Source organism: Oryx dammah, unplaced genomic scaffold (genome assembly GCF_014754425.2).
Source record: "Oryx dammah isolate SB20612 unplaced genomic scaffold, SCBI_Odam_1.1 HiC_scaffold_18, whole genome shotgun sequence".
Lineage (NCBI taxonomy): Eukaryota > Metazoa > Chordata > Mammalia > Artiodactyla > Bovidae > Oryx > Oryx dammah.
Genome location: NW_024070202.1, coordinates 86,020,831 through 86,038,099, shown reverse-complemented (window position 1 = coordinate 86,038,099; position 17,269 = coordinate 86,020,831). Strand labels below are relative to the sequence as shown.

The window sequence follows — 17,269 nt, the reverse complement described above, 5'->3', positions numbered from 1 at the left end:
CCATCCTCTCCCACCATGATCTCTTCCACCCAGGACTTGTACCCAGGTCTCCGGCATTGCAGGCAGATTCTCTACCGACAGAGCTACGAGGGAATTCCTATATGGTGTATACCTCCAGTAAAAAGGAAAATAAAGCATATTCTCCAAACACGGATTATTACTAGTAAGACATTTATTAATTGTATTATTACAATTGTTTCTAAAATTCACTATTTCAATGGTAAAGAGGTAAATGCAAAGCTAACCTCAGTCAGAAATGTACTGCAGTTAGGTTGGCAGTAAATTATAAGAAATATCCACTGACTATAATCTGTTACAGAATATGTAATACATTAAAACAGGATAAAGGAGCTACATGAATTGGCAACATTTTATATCATTAAAATAGCACTATAAACCAAAAAATGATGCTTACACATAGCTGTAGATACTATAAAATATTTCATTTTAAAAGTTAATTCTGTACCACTCATTTAAAAAATTTATCACCTGTTTTTAGACACAGGTATGTATTGTTTATATCAAGTGATATTTGTGCTTAGATATAATTTAAGACCATTAAATATAAATTTATGTTTACTTTCATAAAAAAATATATATAAAAATAGAGTATTTAAAGGAAGTTTATATTCATACTAAGGAACTGATCAATCAAAATAGATTTGTTTTTGGTATAGTATTGGAATTGAGGTATTTGTGCATTTGGTAATTTCAGCTAAGCACTGAATTAGCCCTTTCAGTATTTTTTCCTCAAAAGAAAAATAATCCTTTAAGAGTTATTGTAACTGTGAGATGTTATCTCACAACAGAGCTTTTGCACAATAAAGAAATTTACTATTTTAATATATAGAAGAGAAAGTTTTCAATTACTAGGATTAGATATGTTGTATACATATGCCACAGTTTTATAAAAACTAATTGTATGTCTACTCTAAATTTGGATTAGATACACTCTCTCAGGAAAATCAAAACATGTTTTCTAGCAACATAGTAGTATTCGAGAACATATACAAATGCTTTCTGGATATAAATGCCTATGCAGTTGAGAATGCTGAATACTTTGCAAAATATTTTCATAAAATATGAACATAATCACAGTATTAAATTATATAGGGCTCTAATAGCAAACAAAAGCTTTTTTCTTAAGTAATAACATCAATAAAATATAATAAAGTAACCCATAAGGAACTATATCTTGTTTTTCTCACTTTAATATTACATACTTAATCAACTCAGACTTCAGTTACCCATCCAAGTTCACCAACAGCCTAAGAGGGAATGTATATGAAAAGTAGAAAGAGTGCAAAGTTAAATATATTGGTGTTTTAACTCTAAAATATTATGCTTCCTATTTCTTTCATAGAATCTCTTAGAATTCCCTGGAGGAACATTCCTGTTCTTTTCCTTTCAGTGAAAGGATTTAAAAATCTAGGAAGACATCGTTTTCATAAGCGTTAGATTCACAAAGCCTAAACCCTGTCAATGTCGTTTTCTCCTGGTAAAGGCAAGCACAGCACAATCCCCACTGGCAGGTGGAGTGTAATTCCTCAAACCCTTTTCAATATTAAGGTACCAATAAAGATGATAACACAACACTCAAGAACATGATCTTTTCCCCCCACTTATCAAATGTCTATATTTCTCTTTATTATCACAGTGCAATACCGGCCCACAGGAGATCTAGTTTATGATGATGTTTCAGGTCACCTTTTTCTAGTTCTGTCTTTCATCTTGAAACCAACTGATTTCCAAGTGCGCATTCTGATTTTACAAAGCTGTAGAAAAAAGTGTAATGATTTTTTTTTTAGCTAAATGTGCATCAGTGTATATGTGTGTGCCTGTGTGCCTGAGTGTGTGTGGTAGAACCAAAATACCGCTGATACCAGGATTGGCTCTTAGACCATTGTCCAGGGGAGTGGCTTGTATCCAATTCCAAGTTCAGTCCTTCTGCAGGGCCTCCACAGTTCTTTCACTGGCACATATCCTGCTGAGAAGGATTTCGGAGCAAACCTGATTAATTGGACCTCTGACATGAAACGGTGATTGAACATTTGTCATAGAGTCTTGTCGTCTTTGTTGTAATTTGCTTTGATTGCTGAAATATTTCCCCACAGTATGATTTCTTGATTGTTTCATTTTAAGAAAGTGATCCTCTTTGGATAATTTTGATTTTACCACCTGCAAATAAAAGAAAAAAAAATAGTGAAGCAAAATCAAGGACATTTGAATCCAAAGTACCGCACAATTGCACTCATCTCACACACTAGTAAAGTAATGCTCAAAATTCTCCAAGCCAGGCTTCAGCAATACGTGAACTATGAACTGCCAGATGTTCAAGCTGGTTTTAGGAAAGGCAGAGGAACCAGAGATCAAACTGCCAACATCCGCTGGATCATCGAAAAGGCAAGAGATTTCCAGAAAAACATCTATTTCTGCTTTATTGACTATGCCAAAGCCTTTGACTGTGTGGATTACAATCAACTGTGGAAAATTCTGAAAGAGATGGGAATACCAGACCACCTGACCTGCCTCTTGAGAATCCTGTATGTAGGTCAGGAAGCAACATTTAGAACTGGACATGGAACAATAGACTGGCTGCAAATAGGAAAAGGAGTACGTCAAGGCTGTATATTATCACCCTGCTTATTTAACTTATATGCAGAGTACATCATGAGAAATGCTGGGCTGGATGAGCACAAGCTGGAATCAAGATTGCTGGGAGAAATATCAGTAACCTTAGATACGCAGATGATACCATCCTTATGGCAGAAAGTGAAGAGGAACTAAAAAGCCTCTTGATGAAAGTGAAAGAGGAGAGTGAAAAAGTTGGCTTAAAGCTCAACATTCAGAAAACTAAAATCATGGCATCCAGTCCCATCACTTCATGGGAAATAGATGGGGAAACACTGGCTGACTTTATTTTTGGGGGCTCCAAAATCACTACAGATGGTGACTATAGCCATGAAATTAAAAGATGCTTACTTCTTGGAAGGAAAGTTATGACCAACATAGATAGCATATTCAAAAGCAGAGACATTACTTTGCCCACAAAGGTCTGTCTAGTCAAGTCTATGGTTTTTCCAGTAGTCATGTATAGATATGAGAGTTGGACTATGAAGAAAGCTGAGTGCCAAAGAATTGATGCTTTTGAACTGTGGTGTTGGAGAAGACTCTTGAGAGTCCGTTGGACTGCAAGGAAATCCAACCAGTCCATCCTAAAGGAGATCAGTCCTGGGTGTTCATTGGAAGGACTGATGTTGAAGCTGAAACTCCAATACTTTGGCCAGCTGATACAAAGACCTGACTCATTTGAAAAGACCCTGATGTTGGGAAAGATTGAGGGCAGGAGGAGAAGGGGACGACAGAGGATGAGATAGTTGGATGGCATCACCGACTCAATGGAGATAAGTTTGGGTAAACTCCAGGAGTTGGTAATGGACAGGGAGGCCTGGCATGCTTTGGTCCACGGGGTCGCAAAGAATTGGACACGACTGAGTGACTGAACTGAACTGAACTGAAGAGCAGGATAACTAACTCACAAAGTTGAACAGCATCTCTATACACAGATGTTGCCCAAATGGCATGAGTATGACTGACATGATCAAGAATCAGTGTAAATTATCTTTCAAAAGGAAAAAGGTTGAAATGAAAATTTATGCTGCTTTTCTTACCTCAGGGCAGCTATCTCTAAGGCAAGTAAGGAGTCTCAGATGGTGTCTTTACCACACTGCTGTGAGTGTGTGTGTGTGCACATGTGAGTGTATTTAGGTTCAGTTCAGTTCAGTCACTCAGTTGTGTCTGACTCTTTGCGACCCCATGAATCACAGCATGCCAGGCCTCCCTGTCCATCACCAACTCCCAGAGTTCACTCAGACTCATGTCCATGGAGTCAGTGATGCCATCCAGCCATCTCATTCTCTGTTGTCCCCTTCTCCTCCTGCCCTCAATCCCTCCCAGGATCAGAGTCTGTTAACAAATAGAAGACACTGGCATCTTGCTGAGTCACTGATTCAAACATGGTACTCTAAACCTATCATGGCATCCTTTTAGAGAATGATAACTAAACAATAACTAAAATGACTTTCAAAGGAAAGAGAACATTTTTTTGCACCTCATACCCACAAACTGACACTGTTACAGTTAGCAGTTTCACTTCTCTGAGAAAGAGGTAAGTTATGGAACCTGAAGGAGCTGCCTAAGTTCTACTACGCTCATAGTTTTATAAATGTTTGTACATATGTAGATATATTTTTATCTTGAAACTATAAACATTTATAAAGCATAAAAGAGTATCTAATAAAAAAAGTTTCCTTCCCATCTCTGCTCCTTATCTCGTCACTCAATTCCCTCCCCAGAGGCAATGTATATTTTAGTTTTTTTTCCATTCTCTTCACAGATATTTTAGGAATATCAATACACACAAAAGGGGATAACATACAAACAAAAAGGCCATATATATTGTCTATTTGTACAATATATAAAACACAGCTCTGGTGAAATCCTATCATTGTCAGCTTTAATCACTGGGTTAATGTACCACAGGGTGTTAGCAACAAAAGTCAGAGAAAATGAGGTGGGGACCAAGAGAGACTGGGGTTGGGGGAGGGTTGAGAAGTAGGGAAAAGAGAAAATACTGGCAAAAATGTTTTGAATGTGTTTGCAGATGAACAGCAAATCTTTTAATTTCATCATACTAATGCAATTGTAAGACATTACTTTCAGTCAGTATGGACACATTATTTATTTATTACTAATGCCAACAAGGAGAAGGCAATGGCAACCCACTCCAGTACTCTTGTCTGGAAAATCCCATGGACAGAGGAGCCTGGTAGGCTGCAGTCCATTGGGGTTGCTAAGAGCCGGACACGACTGAGTGACTTCACTTTCACTTTTCACTTTCATGCATTGGAGAAGGAAATGGCAACCCACTCCAGTGTTCTTGCCTGGAGAACCCCAGGGACGGGGGAGCCTGGTGGGCTGCCATCTATGGGGTCGCACAGTGTCGGACACAACTGAGGTGACTTAGCAGCAGCAATGCCAACAAAGGTCCGTCTAGTCAAGGCTATGGTTTTTCCAGTGGTCATGTATGGATGTGAGAGTTGGACTGTGAAGAAAGCTGAGCACTGAAGAATTGATGCTTTTGAACTGTGGTGCCGGAGAAGACTCTTGTGAGTCCCTTGGACTGCAAGGAGATCTAACTAGTTCATCCTAAAGGAGACCAGTCCTGGGTGTTCATTGGAAGGAATGATGCTGAGGCTGAAACTCCAATACTTTGGCCACCTCATGCAAAGAGTTGACTCATTGGAAAATACTCTGATGCTGGGAGGGATTGAGGGCAGGAAGAGAAGGGGACGACAGAGGATGAGATGGCTGGATGGCATCACCAACTTGATGCACATGAGTTTGGGAGAACTCTGGGAGTTGGTGTTGGACAGGGAGGCCTGGTGTGCTGCGATTCATGGGGTCGCAAAGAGTTAGACACGACTGAGCGACTGAACTGAACTGAATTGAAGTGAATGATTAATGAAAGCAACACTAGCTCAAAAAAAAAAAAGAACACTAGCTCGTATGGTTTTTAAAAATTCTTTTGAAGGCTATGTAATGATTTGCTGCTGCTGCTGCTGCTGCTAAGTCCCTTCAGTCGAGTCCGACTCTGTGCGACCCCACAGACGGCAGCCCACCAGGCTCTCCCGTCCCTGGGATTCTCCAGGCAAGAACACTGGAGTGGGTTGCCATTTCCTTCTCCAATGCATGAAAGTGAAAAGTGAAAGTGAAGTCACTCAGTCGTGTCCGACTCTTAGCAATCCCATGGACTGCAGCCTACCAGGCTCTTCCATCCATGGGATTTTCCAGGCAAGAGTACTGGAGAGGGTTGCCAATGCCTTCTCTGTGTAATGATTTAGGTACATATTTTTTCATAAAAGAATGCAGTGAACACAGTTCCAACAATATAGAATATGTGAAAAAAGTAGCATTTTATTTGGAAGGTAAGTCTTTTTGGTTAAGTTGTGAGTGAGCAGAAACCGTTTCAGAAGAGTTGTGTGAATAGAAAGTCTGTAACAATCTATACAAAAAGGTTAAGGGCAGTCATTTTTGGGTGGGGGAATGACAGGCAGTTTAAAATGTATTATTTGTAACTTTTTGGTCCTTACTTTTTAATTTTACTATAATAAATGTGCATCACTTTATAATCATGCAAACACTAGGCTATTCCCATTTTGAAGAAAACTATAACAGCAATATGTTTTAAAGCCTGCTAAACCCAAAGAAATGAATTGTTTTTCTGTAACTATGGGAGGTTTGGCTTTTCGTGATCAGGCCCCTCAGATGAAGTGACGCTTAAGAAGTTCAGTGAAGTCAGTGGGTTGTGGTGAGGAATCCTTCTGGATCATAATTTACAGCTCGATCTGCAGTTAACCACTGATTAGTATTTCAGGTCCCAAAGTTGTATATTTCTATTATGGGTCACCTTCCACCTCTGGTTATATGATAACGTTAAATATGATAGGCTGGGGAGGTGTACCAATGTTTTCCTGAAGGTTTTGTCCATTTTGGAGGCGGTTTGTATTCATCTATAGCAAGATTAGTGAACATTCTTAAGAAAGTTGACTTAAGGAAACACTTAAGCATAAATAATGTAGTCAACCCTGAAAAAATATTATTCCAGTGTTCTGAAGCTAAAATAAGGTTAATTTTGTTTATATAATGTTCTCTTAAGTTCTGGCTTTTGCAACTGCCTGATGATCTGCATGCTAATTACAATGAAAAATAAAAGGAGATTCATCCCAATGCAAAGAGATTCTATTCCTTAAAAATTATTTTAATGTTTTCTGTGATTTCAGGGTTGCATTTGATGTTGCATTAGAAATGTTGGATAATAAAAGGGATATACAAAAATATCTATTTCCAGTGTATTTGTATACACTTGGGAGTAGTGTCAGTCTTTTGCCAGATCACATGATATAGTTTTATTTTTGACAAAATAGTTCTATTTTTAAATCACTAAGATGATCTCTGAGAATTGAAGATGGAATGATGGGGATCTGTCCCCCCCAACCCTGCACCTTCTGAGGGCCAGTCTAATGCCTCCTATAGTGCCAAGGCTTCTATTATGGCATATAAGACTGATTCCTACCCATGATGCCAGGGATTGACCCAATACTTAATGCAGTTGGTTTCCTTTGAATACTATTTTTCAAGAAATAATCAAAGATAATACATTTCCCAGTTCCTTTTGTTAAGCCAGCATTACTCTGATGAATCCTAAAAGCAGACAAACCTACAGAGAAACAACGATTTCAATTTTGATTTGTCAAAATGCAGACATAAAAAATCCTCCCAAAATGCTACTGTAAATTTACTCTCATATCATTTAAAAATATCTATCAGTACTATGTGTTGTATCACTCTGTCTCTCTCTTTAGTCACTAAGTCGTGTCCGACTCCTGGAACCCCGTGGACTGTAGCCTGCCAGGCTCCTCTGTCCTTGGGATTTACTAGCATATACAATTTATTTCAGGAATGTTAAGCTTCAATGTTATGAAATATTTTGTCATAGAAGGTTACTGAAGAATTATTTGTAGCTATGAATTGCAGCACGCCAGGCCTCCCTGTCCATCACCAACTCCCGGAGTTCACTCAAACTCACGTCCATAGAGTCGGTGATGCCATCCAGCCATCTCATCCTCTGTCTTCCCTTTTTCCTCCTGCCCCCAATCCGTCCCAGCATCAGAGTCTTTTCCAATGAGTCAACTCTTCGCATGAGGTGGCCAAAGCACTGGAGTTTCAGCTTTAGCATCAACACCCAGGGCTGATCTCCATGGGTCACAAAGAGTCGGACATGACTGAGCGACTGAACTGAACTGATATGATGTTTGCCTGAAAACTCAAAGGAACCTACTGTAAAATAAGGAAATATTTTAAAGTTAATGTTTAAAAATTAAATAGCTCTTCTATAATCTATCATGGTGATGGACAAGGAGGCCTGGTGTGCTGCGATTCATGGGGTTGCAAAGAGTTGGATATGACTGAGCGACTGAACTGATAATCTATCAACAACTAATAAGAAATAGAGAAAAGATTTCATTACAATATTAAAACAACTTCATCAAATTTGATGATGATCTATAGGGCATAGGTGAAGAATGCATCAAAAATTTAATGAAACATAAAAGAAAACACGAATAAATATAAAGAGATAACACGTCAAATGTTTCCAAGTTAATTAAAGTGCTATTCCAATTTTAATCACAGCAAGATTGGGGGGTACATGACAAAGAAATTCTAAAACAGATCTCAGAAAATAAATGTAGGAAAATGGCCAAGACCATTTGGTAAGGAAAAAAGAAGCAGTGATGAGAGGAGATTTCAATACCAGATATTCATTCATTAAAGGGACTTGAGTTTAGCTTCAATCTACCATAGACGCAATCTGCTGGCTGTGTAAGCCAAGTATGGGCTTCCCAGGTGGCTCAGTGGTAAAGAATCTGCCTGCCAATGCAGGAGATATGGTTCGATCCCTGGGTCAGGAAGATCCCCTGGGGTAGGAACTGGCAATCCACTCCACCAGTATTCTTGCCTGGGAAATGCCACGGACAGAGGAGCCTGGAGGGCTACAGTCCATAGGACTGCAAATAAGTCAGACATGACTGAGCAACTGAGCAAGCATAAGCCAAGTAGAAGTAAAATTCAACACTGAGAAAAAATAGGAATTTTCACACTGCAAATTAAAATGTATTTTATAAACTGCCTGTTCCCTAAAAATTTTCATGGAAAAATAAGGCAATTCTAAATAGGACCCAATGTCATATAAATCTAATGACCATAAATGTTGACAGCCAAGTAGTTTTAATTACATGGGATTAAAATCAAGCGTGTGTGTTTAAAATGGAGCTATGTACCAAATTTCCCTGGTGGTTCAGCTGGTAAAGAATCTGCCTGCAATGTGGGAGGCCTGGGTTCGATTCCTGGGTTGGGAAGATTCCCTGGAGAATAGAAAGGCTACCCACTCCAGTATTCTGGCCTGGAGAATTCCATGGACGGTATAGTCCAGGGAGTTGCAAAGAGCTGAACATGACTGAGAGACTTTCACTTCACTTGATGGACCAAACTGCAAATAGGATCTCCAGTGGAGAAAGGAGTGAAAATTCAGGGGGTGTGTGTAGTACAAAAACCAAAGAATTTATGTTTTTATTATATATACTTCAAAAATTTTTAGAATTAGCAAGAATTCATGTAATCATTTTAAAAGACAAAAGCAGTAGAAGATGATGCTGTATATTATAAAATCAAAACATGGTTTATTTTTGCCATATAATACCCATCTTTCAAACTTCGGAGTTCTCTGTCTTAAGAAACAAACACGTGGAGTAACTCAGATATGGTCCCTACCCTCAAGGGGACTGTATAAAGACACATGTCTTAGATACTTGAAGTAAGAACGAGAAGGAAATGATTTCAGAGACATTGTCTGAGACCAGGTCCCCAAGGTCAGGTACTCTTGTTTCTATATAATAAGTAGTTCCTTAGTAAATATTAATACATTAAGGAGACAGTGCTAATTCATGATGGCCATGATATCTGTCCACACAGCTATTATTTCTTTGTAAAATTTGGTGTCTGGCATTGCCATCAAACTGCTATCTCTGAGTTTCAAAATATTACTGTATTTTACCCACTCTTACAGACTCTGAAGTGGAAGAAAAGGAGTTAGCTGTATTTTTAAGTCTTGGAAATACTATGCAAGTGACCGATGTTTGATTCCTGTAAAGAGTGAATTGTTTCTTCCCTTTGATCTCATGTGTGGAAATATGTCCATGTGAGTCCTTCCAAAATCAGAGGACCAGTTGGGATTACTAAATTCCAAACAGAGTAGTAACTGGAATGTGGCTTTGAAAGAGAGGTGTTAGCATATACAAATGTTAGGCTTATCTCTGGGGAATAATAATAGTAAACAACAAAATGAGCTCTTAGAAAACAAAGGTGAAAAATTTAGGCCTTGAACCAGAGACAAAGGATTCTAGACATTTGTGTAGAGTGGCCACCTCAATCAGAGACAAACATGAATGGCTTGATGCTGCCAAATGCTTCTCTAAATCTGCGTGCACAGGATGTGACAGCTGAGATATGACACATCTACCTAGAAGAACAATGAACTGCTACATATGGTTAATAACACACGACCAGGTGACTGGGCAAATGTTTACATTACCTGTGAGCGTTAGATGACGTTTTTTGTTTGTTGCTTGCTCTTTGTGTGCTTTTGTTTTGGCCAGTTTAAAATAATCCAAAGAAGCTCCTTGTCTTTAGTTTTGTTTTTGTTATTTTCTTTTTGTGACTTTGCTGTGTCAAATTATATTTAAAATTAGAGAAAGTGAAAGACAATTGGTTGCCATGAAGTGTGTTAGGTCAGCATTGTCCCATAATCACAAGTATAAGTGTAATAATAAAAATTATTTTTGTCTCAGCAATATTCAAATTTAGATTAAGTTACAAGTAGGAATAGATTTTCAAGTAAAGATTATAGTGTTTCAAAACTGTAATAGATTTTTAATATAGTTTCTATGGAAACTTGGAAAGGGGTAATTTTGGAGCTGGAATCAAGGGCTGTAATGATAAGATATAGGATATGTAGATGATTACATTTCTTTGTGACTCAGTGTAACAAAAATTCTGTGCTTTGGTGTGTAAAAGCAACTTTTACTTTCTCTTAGGCTTCTTATATGTTAAGAGATCTCCTAACTTATGATTGTAGATCTTTCCACATCCATCCATAATTAAGGACTTGGGCACACAGACATTTTAGAAGGCATACAAATGGCCACAATTCTACTTGATTGGCTTGGGTCAATGGCTATTGTTAAGACTTCCCAAACATGAAAAATTGTTATAAATTACACACTAGAAGTACATAGCAACTTTTACTATTAAATTCATGTAATGTCAACACTCAAAATTGATTTCACATAGTCATCACAATGAATGTATTACCATGTCAATTAATTGCTGCATCTAAAATAACTATGAATTTTCAAAAAACTGATATACAAAGGGAAAGCTTGGTGAACTGGAAAAGTGTCAGGCAGATTACAAGTAAATACCTTTTATAAAACCAATCTTGACTTGAATAATACCCAAGGGACTTCTGATGTGGTTTCAGATCCACAGAACAAAATAGAAAACAATTTTCAGTGATACAAGTGTTCCAAAATTTCTAGACCAGATTAGGGAGGATGTTCTGATTACAAACGTGTTTCACAATCATGCCTGGGGTCTGAGGAATGAAGCTAATGGTTTTCTAAGGTGGGAAAACACGAGCTTGACCAGGCAAAACCAGCTAACATAGTTTTTGAAGATAAATGGATACTACTGAGGTACTTTTTATTTGGCATAGTCATTCTGAAGACAGGACATTCAATTCACAATCCAGTCGCGAAATTTATGATCAGCTGAAAAAAATAGCTTAAGAATTCACAGAAAGAGAATAAAAATAAAATGACAAACAATAGCTAGAAGCCAGTCCTTAAAATTCCATTTCAGGAAATCATGCAATTTTTACAGATAATAAGGAGTTCTTTCACGTACCTCCCCCACTCCCAATATTTAATTATAGCCACATGAAATAAGCTATGTTTTGAGTGAAGGGAGTCCAACTTCTGAATGGGTCAAAGATGCTGAGGATTAGAGGGCAAGACTAAAGTTTTCTTTAGGAATGAGGTTTTTATTTTTTTTATTTTTTATTTTTTTTCTGGTGTTTCTAGATATACAGTGTCTCTGTCTTCCAACCTACCTCCAAATTGTCAACCCTTCTTGCACTGAGAACTGAGCCTCTTTAATTCCTGCCCCCAGTCAGAACTCAGTTCCTGACTCTGAAACAAATTCTCCTCTGACGTGGAAAGATTTATTAGAAGGACTTACAGACCTACAGTAGTTTACCGATTTCAAGTTAAACTGTTGGTTCTATCTTGCACTTCTACACAGTTCCCCAGAGACTAACGCCTTGTCTTAAACTCAGTTTCCAAAGTGGCTGAATAGTCATGTCACTGAATTCTTGATACTGTTGGAATGACCTTTGTTAGTCAAATTGATTTCAAACACTATTTAGATGGACTTGTTGAGTCCTGAAATCTATTTTGATCTTAACTCACCAGTATTTGTTTCCCTACATCTCTCCTGAACTTAGAACTTTTATTTAAGAATATGGCACTATTGGAAGTTCCCTGGTTGCCTAGTGGTTAGGATTCTGCGCTTTCACTGCCATGGGTTCAATCCCTGGTCAGGGAACTGAGATCTCACAGTGGTGGAGCACAGCCTGTACATATTGTTGTTTAGTTGCTAAGTCTTGTAAGCCTTTTTTGGGATCCCAGGGACTGTAGCCCGACAGGCCCTCTGTCCATGGGATTTTCCAGGCAAGAAGTGCTGGAGTGGGTTGCCATTTCCTTCTCCAGGGGATTTTCTCAACCCAGGGATTGAACTGGAGTCTCCTGCATCAGCAGGGAGGTTATCACCGAACCACCAGGGAGGCCCTAGTCTACATATACATGTGGCATGCAAATGTTATCAGGACTTCCCAGGTGGCACATTGGTAAAGAGAGGCAAGAGACATAGTTTTGATCACTGGGTCAGGAAGATGCCCTGGAGGGCATGGCAACCCACTCCAGTATTCCTGCCTGGAAAATTCCATGGTCAGAGGTACCTGGTGGGTTACAATCCATGGGGTCACAAACAGTCGGACACAACTAAGTGAGCACTCACACACAAAATGTTATCTAGAAACAATTTGTGTGGACCAACATTTTCCACTATTGGAGTCACTGGAAGGATTTGCCTAGCACTATTCTGGAGTTTTTAAAAGAGATCTTCTTTTAGGCCATTTCATTTCTCATCAGAAGAGATCTCCAGTCTCCTGTCTGAGGTGACATGTAATTGATTGCTGGTATTTAGGGGGCTTTGGGACTTTAAGAACCCTACTTTTCAGAAGCCAGTCTCAACGTTTGGCTTTCTGATTTCAGCCTCTAGATTAATTTGCTCTTTGCTATACCTATGTTCAGAGAAGGCAATGGCAACCCACTCCAGTACTCTTGCCTGGAAAATCCCATGGATGGGGAGCCTGGTAGGCTGCAGTCCATGGGGTCACACAGAGTCGGACATGACTGAAGCGACTTAGCAGCAGCATACCTGTGTTTCTGAGTCTAGACTCTCTGCTGTTCAATTTTAAAGGAAATCACGTGTGTATGGGTGTAGGTTCTTGGCTGCATGGATTGGGGTGAGAGACTCAGTGTCCATCAGATTTGCACACAGACTGTCAACCAATTGTTTTCTGATGTGTGCTGCAGCCCTGCCTTCCTCAGCACCTGGCTCCTTCAGGTCTGAACCATACAGAGGATCCATGAGTCAAGCCTGCCCTTGTTATAACTGGTGTTTCTCTTCTGTAGGTACTTTATTGTTTTTTAGGGAAAATATAAACTTTTGCTTTTTTAAACTATGAAGCAATTTTTAAATTTTTAATATTTTAAAGTTTTTATTGAAATAGAGTGGATTTATAATATTGTGTTAGTTTCAGATATACAGAAAAGTGATTTAGTTATGCATATATATATACACATACATACACACACATATATATTGTTTTTCAGATTCTTTTCCATTGTAAGTTATTACAAGATATTGAGTATAGTTCCCTATGCTGTACAGTTGGTCCTTATTAGGCATTTTACACTATAATTTCTCTTGCAAGCTAAGTCAAACTTCTTAAAATGAATTAAGATTTCTTGTCTGTTATAAATTATTTCTTATTCTGTCTTTTTTTTGGGTGATGGTGGTGGTGGAGATTTATGTCTTTAAAATCTTTTTTGTGGAGTTTCAAGTGGAAGAGAAGACAAATGCTTGTGGTCAATCTGCCACATTTAATCTGTACTCCAAGAGTGATTTTAGACCTTATTCTCTATGCTAGGTTTCCCAAAATATGTTTACTGAGGTGTTAATAGTTATTATTAAAAAAAGAAAAGTGGTCTGTGGTCAACATTTTGGGAAAAACTGGGTCAAACTAAGCTAAACAGTTTCTTTGCTTGTAAGGGCTATTGAGATCATTTAATATACTAATATTATTTAAGAATCCTTAAAGTGGTAGTATTTCCCAAACCACAGATCTTGCTTTCACCAGGCTAGAACACTAAGACCTAAAGTAAGAAAAGTGCTAATCAAAGCAGTCCAAAGTCCATCTCAGCTTGGCACTTAAAGGTTGGTAGTTAAACCTCCAGAAATGAGTGTTCACAGCATAGAACATGAAATGAAATAGTGATGGGTCAGCATCTCTTTCTAAGGCCTACCAACATTCCATACTCCAAGACTGCAGAGGCAGGGCTGGACGGCTGCCTCCTGGGTCATCATACTAGTGCAACATAGAGTGACTGACACTTTCTGTGTTTATCCTCCATTTGATTATCCTTCTTCAGAGAGACACCCTGATGTTATTGGTGTTACCGCCATTCATATAGGATGCTCCCTATGGAAGACCATTTTGTACCAAGCTATCTCAGGAAAGGTTGAGCTCCATTATGGCTAATGAGCTCATTCTTACCATGTACCAATCTTTAATCGACCACTAGAAAAAGCTAGAATTCACTTGCAGATGGACTTGAATATCAATTATTTTAAGAAGAAAGAACTCTCTAGAATTATGTTCTAAAAAAAAAGGTGTAAGAATGGTAGATAGTGAGAGCTTCTTTGACTTGTCTTTACCTTTAGAGATACTGAAAGATTTTACATGATACTGTTCAATTGGGAGTGTAGAAACATAACACTTGGTGGGGGCAGGAAAGATGTATTCAAGTAGTTGAAAGTGAAGGTTCCAAGAGCAAGATATTGTAATAGTCTGGGGCAAATGAAAGATAGGGAAGAAGACCTTCCATCTCCCTTGTTCACTGACAAGTTTTTACCAACTATTTATCACCATCTTTAACCTGTTCCTCTCCCACATTATCAGTGGCCTTCCTCCAATAATCCCACCTTCTCCTGTAGTCTTTTTTTTTTTTTTCATTTCTTTTTTTTTTTTTTCCCTCTCTCCTTTTTCTTTTTTTTTTTTTTTTTTTTTTGCCATGCTGCACACCATATGGGATCTTAGTTCCCCGCTGGCCAGAAATCAAACCTGTGCCCCCTGCAGAGGAAATGTGGAGTCTTTTTTTTTTTTTAATTAATTTTTGGCTGTACTGGGTCTTCATTGCTGGGTGGGCTTTCTCTAGTTGCTGCAAGTGAGGGCTGCTCTTGGTTACAGTGTGTGGGCTTCCCATAGCAGTGGCTTCTCTTGTCGTGGAGCACAGGCTCTAGAGCAGTCTGGCTTCAGTAGTTCTGGCTTCTGGGCTCTAGAGCAGAGCTCAGTAGTTGCAGTGCACTGCATTAGTTGCCTCTCGGCGTGTGGGATCTTCCTGGACCTGAGATCAATCCGATGTCCCCTGCATTGGCAGGCGGATTCTTTACCACTGAGCCACCAGGGAAACCCCGATGTGTGGAGTCTTGACCATTGGCCCATCAGGGAAGTGTCCCTCCTCTTGTATTCTTTATGTATCCCTTAGTATTGATTGTTTCCTCTCTGCCCATAAACATGGCCAAAATTATTCCTCCTCTAAATTGCCCCAGACTGATTTCTTTTTAAAATCCAATATCTTTCCTTCTTTCTTACTGTTATTTGCTGAAAGGTTTTACCTTTTCTCATTTCTTAAACCTCTTCATTCCTGCCCTCCATATTTTACTGAAACTACTCTTAATTTGGTAAGAAAGGACCTTCTTAATGCCAAAATCAATGACTTTTAAAGTCCCTGTCTTAACAGAGCTATCTATTACACTGGACAACATTGACCCTATTCAATCTGTCCTTATATATTTTCACTTTTTGGCTTTCCATGGCACCCCAGGCTACCAGAGCTTTCCTCTAACAGTTTATTCTCTAAATTCAAATGCTCCTATTTCTCTAAACTTTGCTTAAATATTGGTGTTTTCAAGAGTTGCTTCCTGAGCTCTCCTTACTCTACTCACTTTCTTTGTATGATCTATGTTCACAGTTTTGTCATTACCTATTTTTTGAGGACTTAAAATTTCTTTCTCCAGCCCCATCCTGTCCCTCAAGCTTCAGATGCATTATCTCCAACCACCTACTAGGGACCTCCACCCAGATGTCCTACACGCATCTTGAACATGACATGTTCAAAATAGAATTAATCATTGTTTCCCTAAGCCCCATACCTTCTCAACTATTCTCTGTCTCAGTTGCTGATTCAGTTCTCTAATCTGTCAGCCAAGTTAGGAATCATCTTTGATTCTTCCTACTCCCTCATGCCACTCATAAGCTTTCCAGATATTTTTTTAAAAACAGGGTTTCTATTGTCTGCTTCTCTCTTATCATTGCATCTCTTGTCTGGGTTTGGGTGAGCCTTTATCATCTCTCACTTGACTTTTTGAAAAGTCTACTTTTTCTCCCTGACTTAGTCCTTTTCAAATCTGTCCTCTTCATAGTTATCAGACTTACCTATTTGAAGTAAATATATGATCATTTCACTTCTCACCAAAACCTTTCATTGACTCTCCATCACATATAGGATAAAGTCTAAACTCTTACCATGATCTGGCCATGAACTTTTCCCAGTCCCCTTTTATAACCAATGTTCTACAATATACAGAATTGCCTGTGGTTTCCTGAGAACAGCAGGCTATTTCAAAGCTACTTTGGTTCACACTGTCTTAAGGGGTAGGAATGATGCCTCCTGCTATTACCTTATTACCTTTGCTAGAGCACATGCATTGGAGAAAGACATGGCAACCCACTCCAGTGTTCTTGCCTGGAGAATCCCAGGGACGGGGGAGCCTGGTGGGCTACTGTCCTTGGGGTCTCACAGAGTCGGACACGACTGAAGCGACCTAGCAGCAGCAGCAGCAGCAGCAGCAGAGCACATGTATCCTTTAATAATAAACAGGTAGTTTAGGGTCACTCAGTCTTCAGAGTGGATTAGGTACCTCTTCTTGGTGTTACTACAATACTCTATTTATATCTCCTTCTCTTTTTTTAGGTCTTTATTGAATTTGTTACAACATTGATTCTGTTTTATGTTTTTGTTTTTTTTTGCCCCAAGGCATGTGGGATCCCCATCCAGGGATCTAACCTGCACCCCCTGCATTAGAAGGTGAAGTCTTAACCAGTGGACTACCAGGGAATTCTCTATATCTCTTTAACGTACAGTTTCATAACATGGATTTTTATGCCTGGTTCTCTGACTATACC

General features: G+C 38.8%; 1 protein-coding gene across 2 annotated transcripts in view; it reads right to left on the bottom strand.

Annotated features, from left to right (window-relative positions):
* Nucleotides 1–154: 154 nt before the first annotated feature.
* Nucleotides 155–17,269, bottom strand: part of CPED1 (cadherin like and PC-esterase domain containing 1) — a 326,436-nt gene continuing 309,321 nt past the window's right edge. For both annotated transcript variants that reach the window (XM_040259514.1, XM_040259515.1), the window contains one exon: nucleotides 155–2,178. In XM_040259514.1, the coding sequence (XP_040115448.1) occupies nucleotides 1,939–2,178 (240 nt within the window). In that variant the 3' untranslated portion in view covers nucleotides 155–1,938. The remainder of the gene's footprint in view (nucleotides 2,179–17,269) is intronic.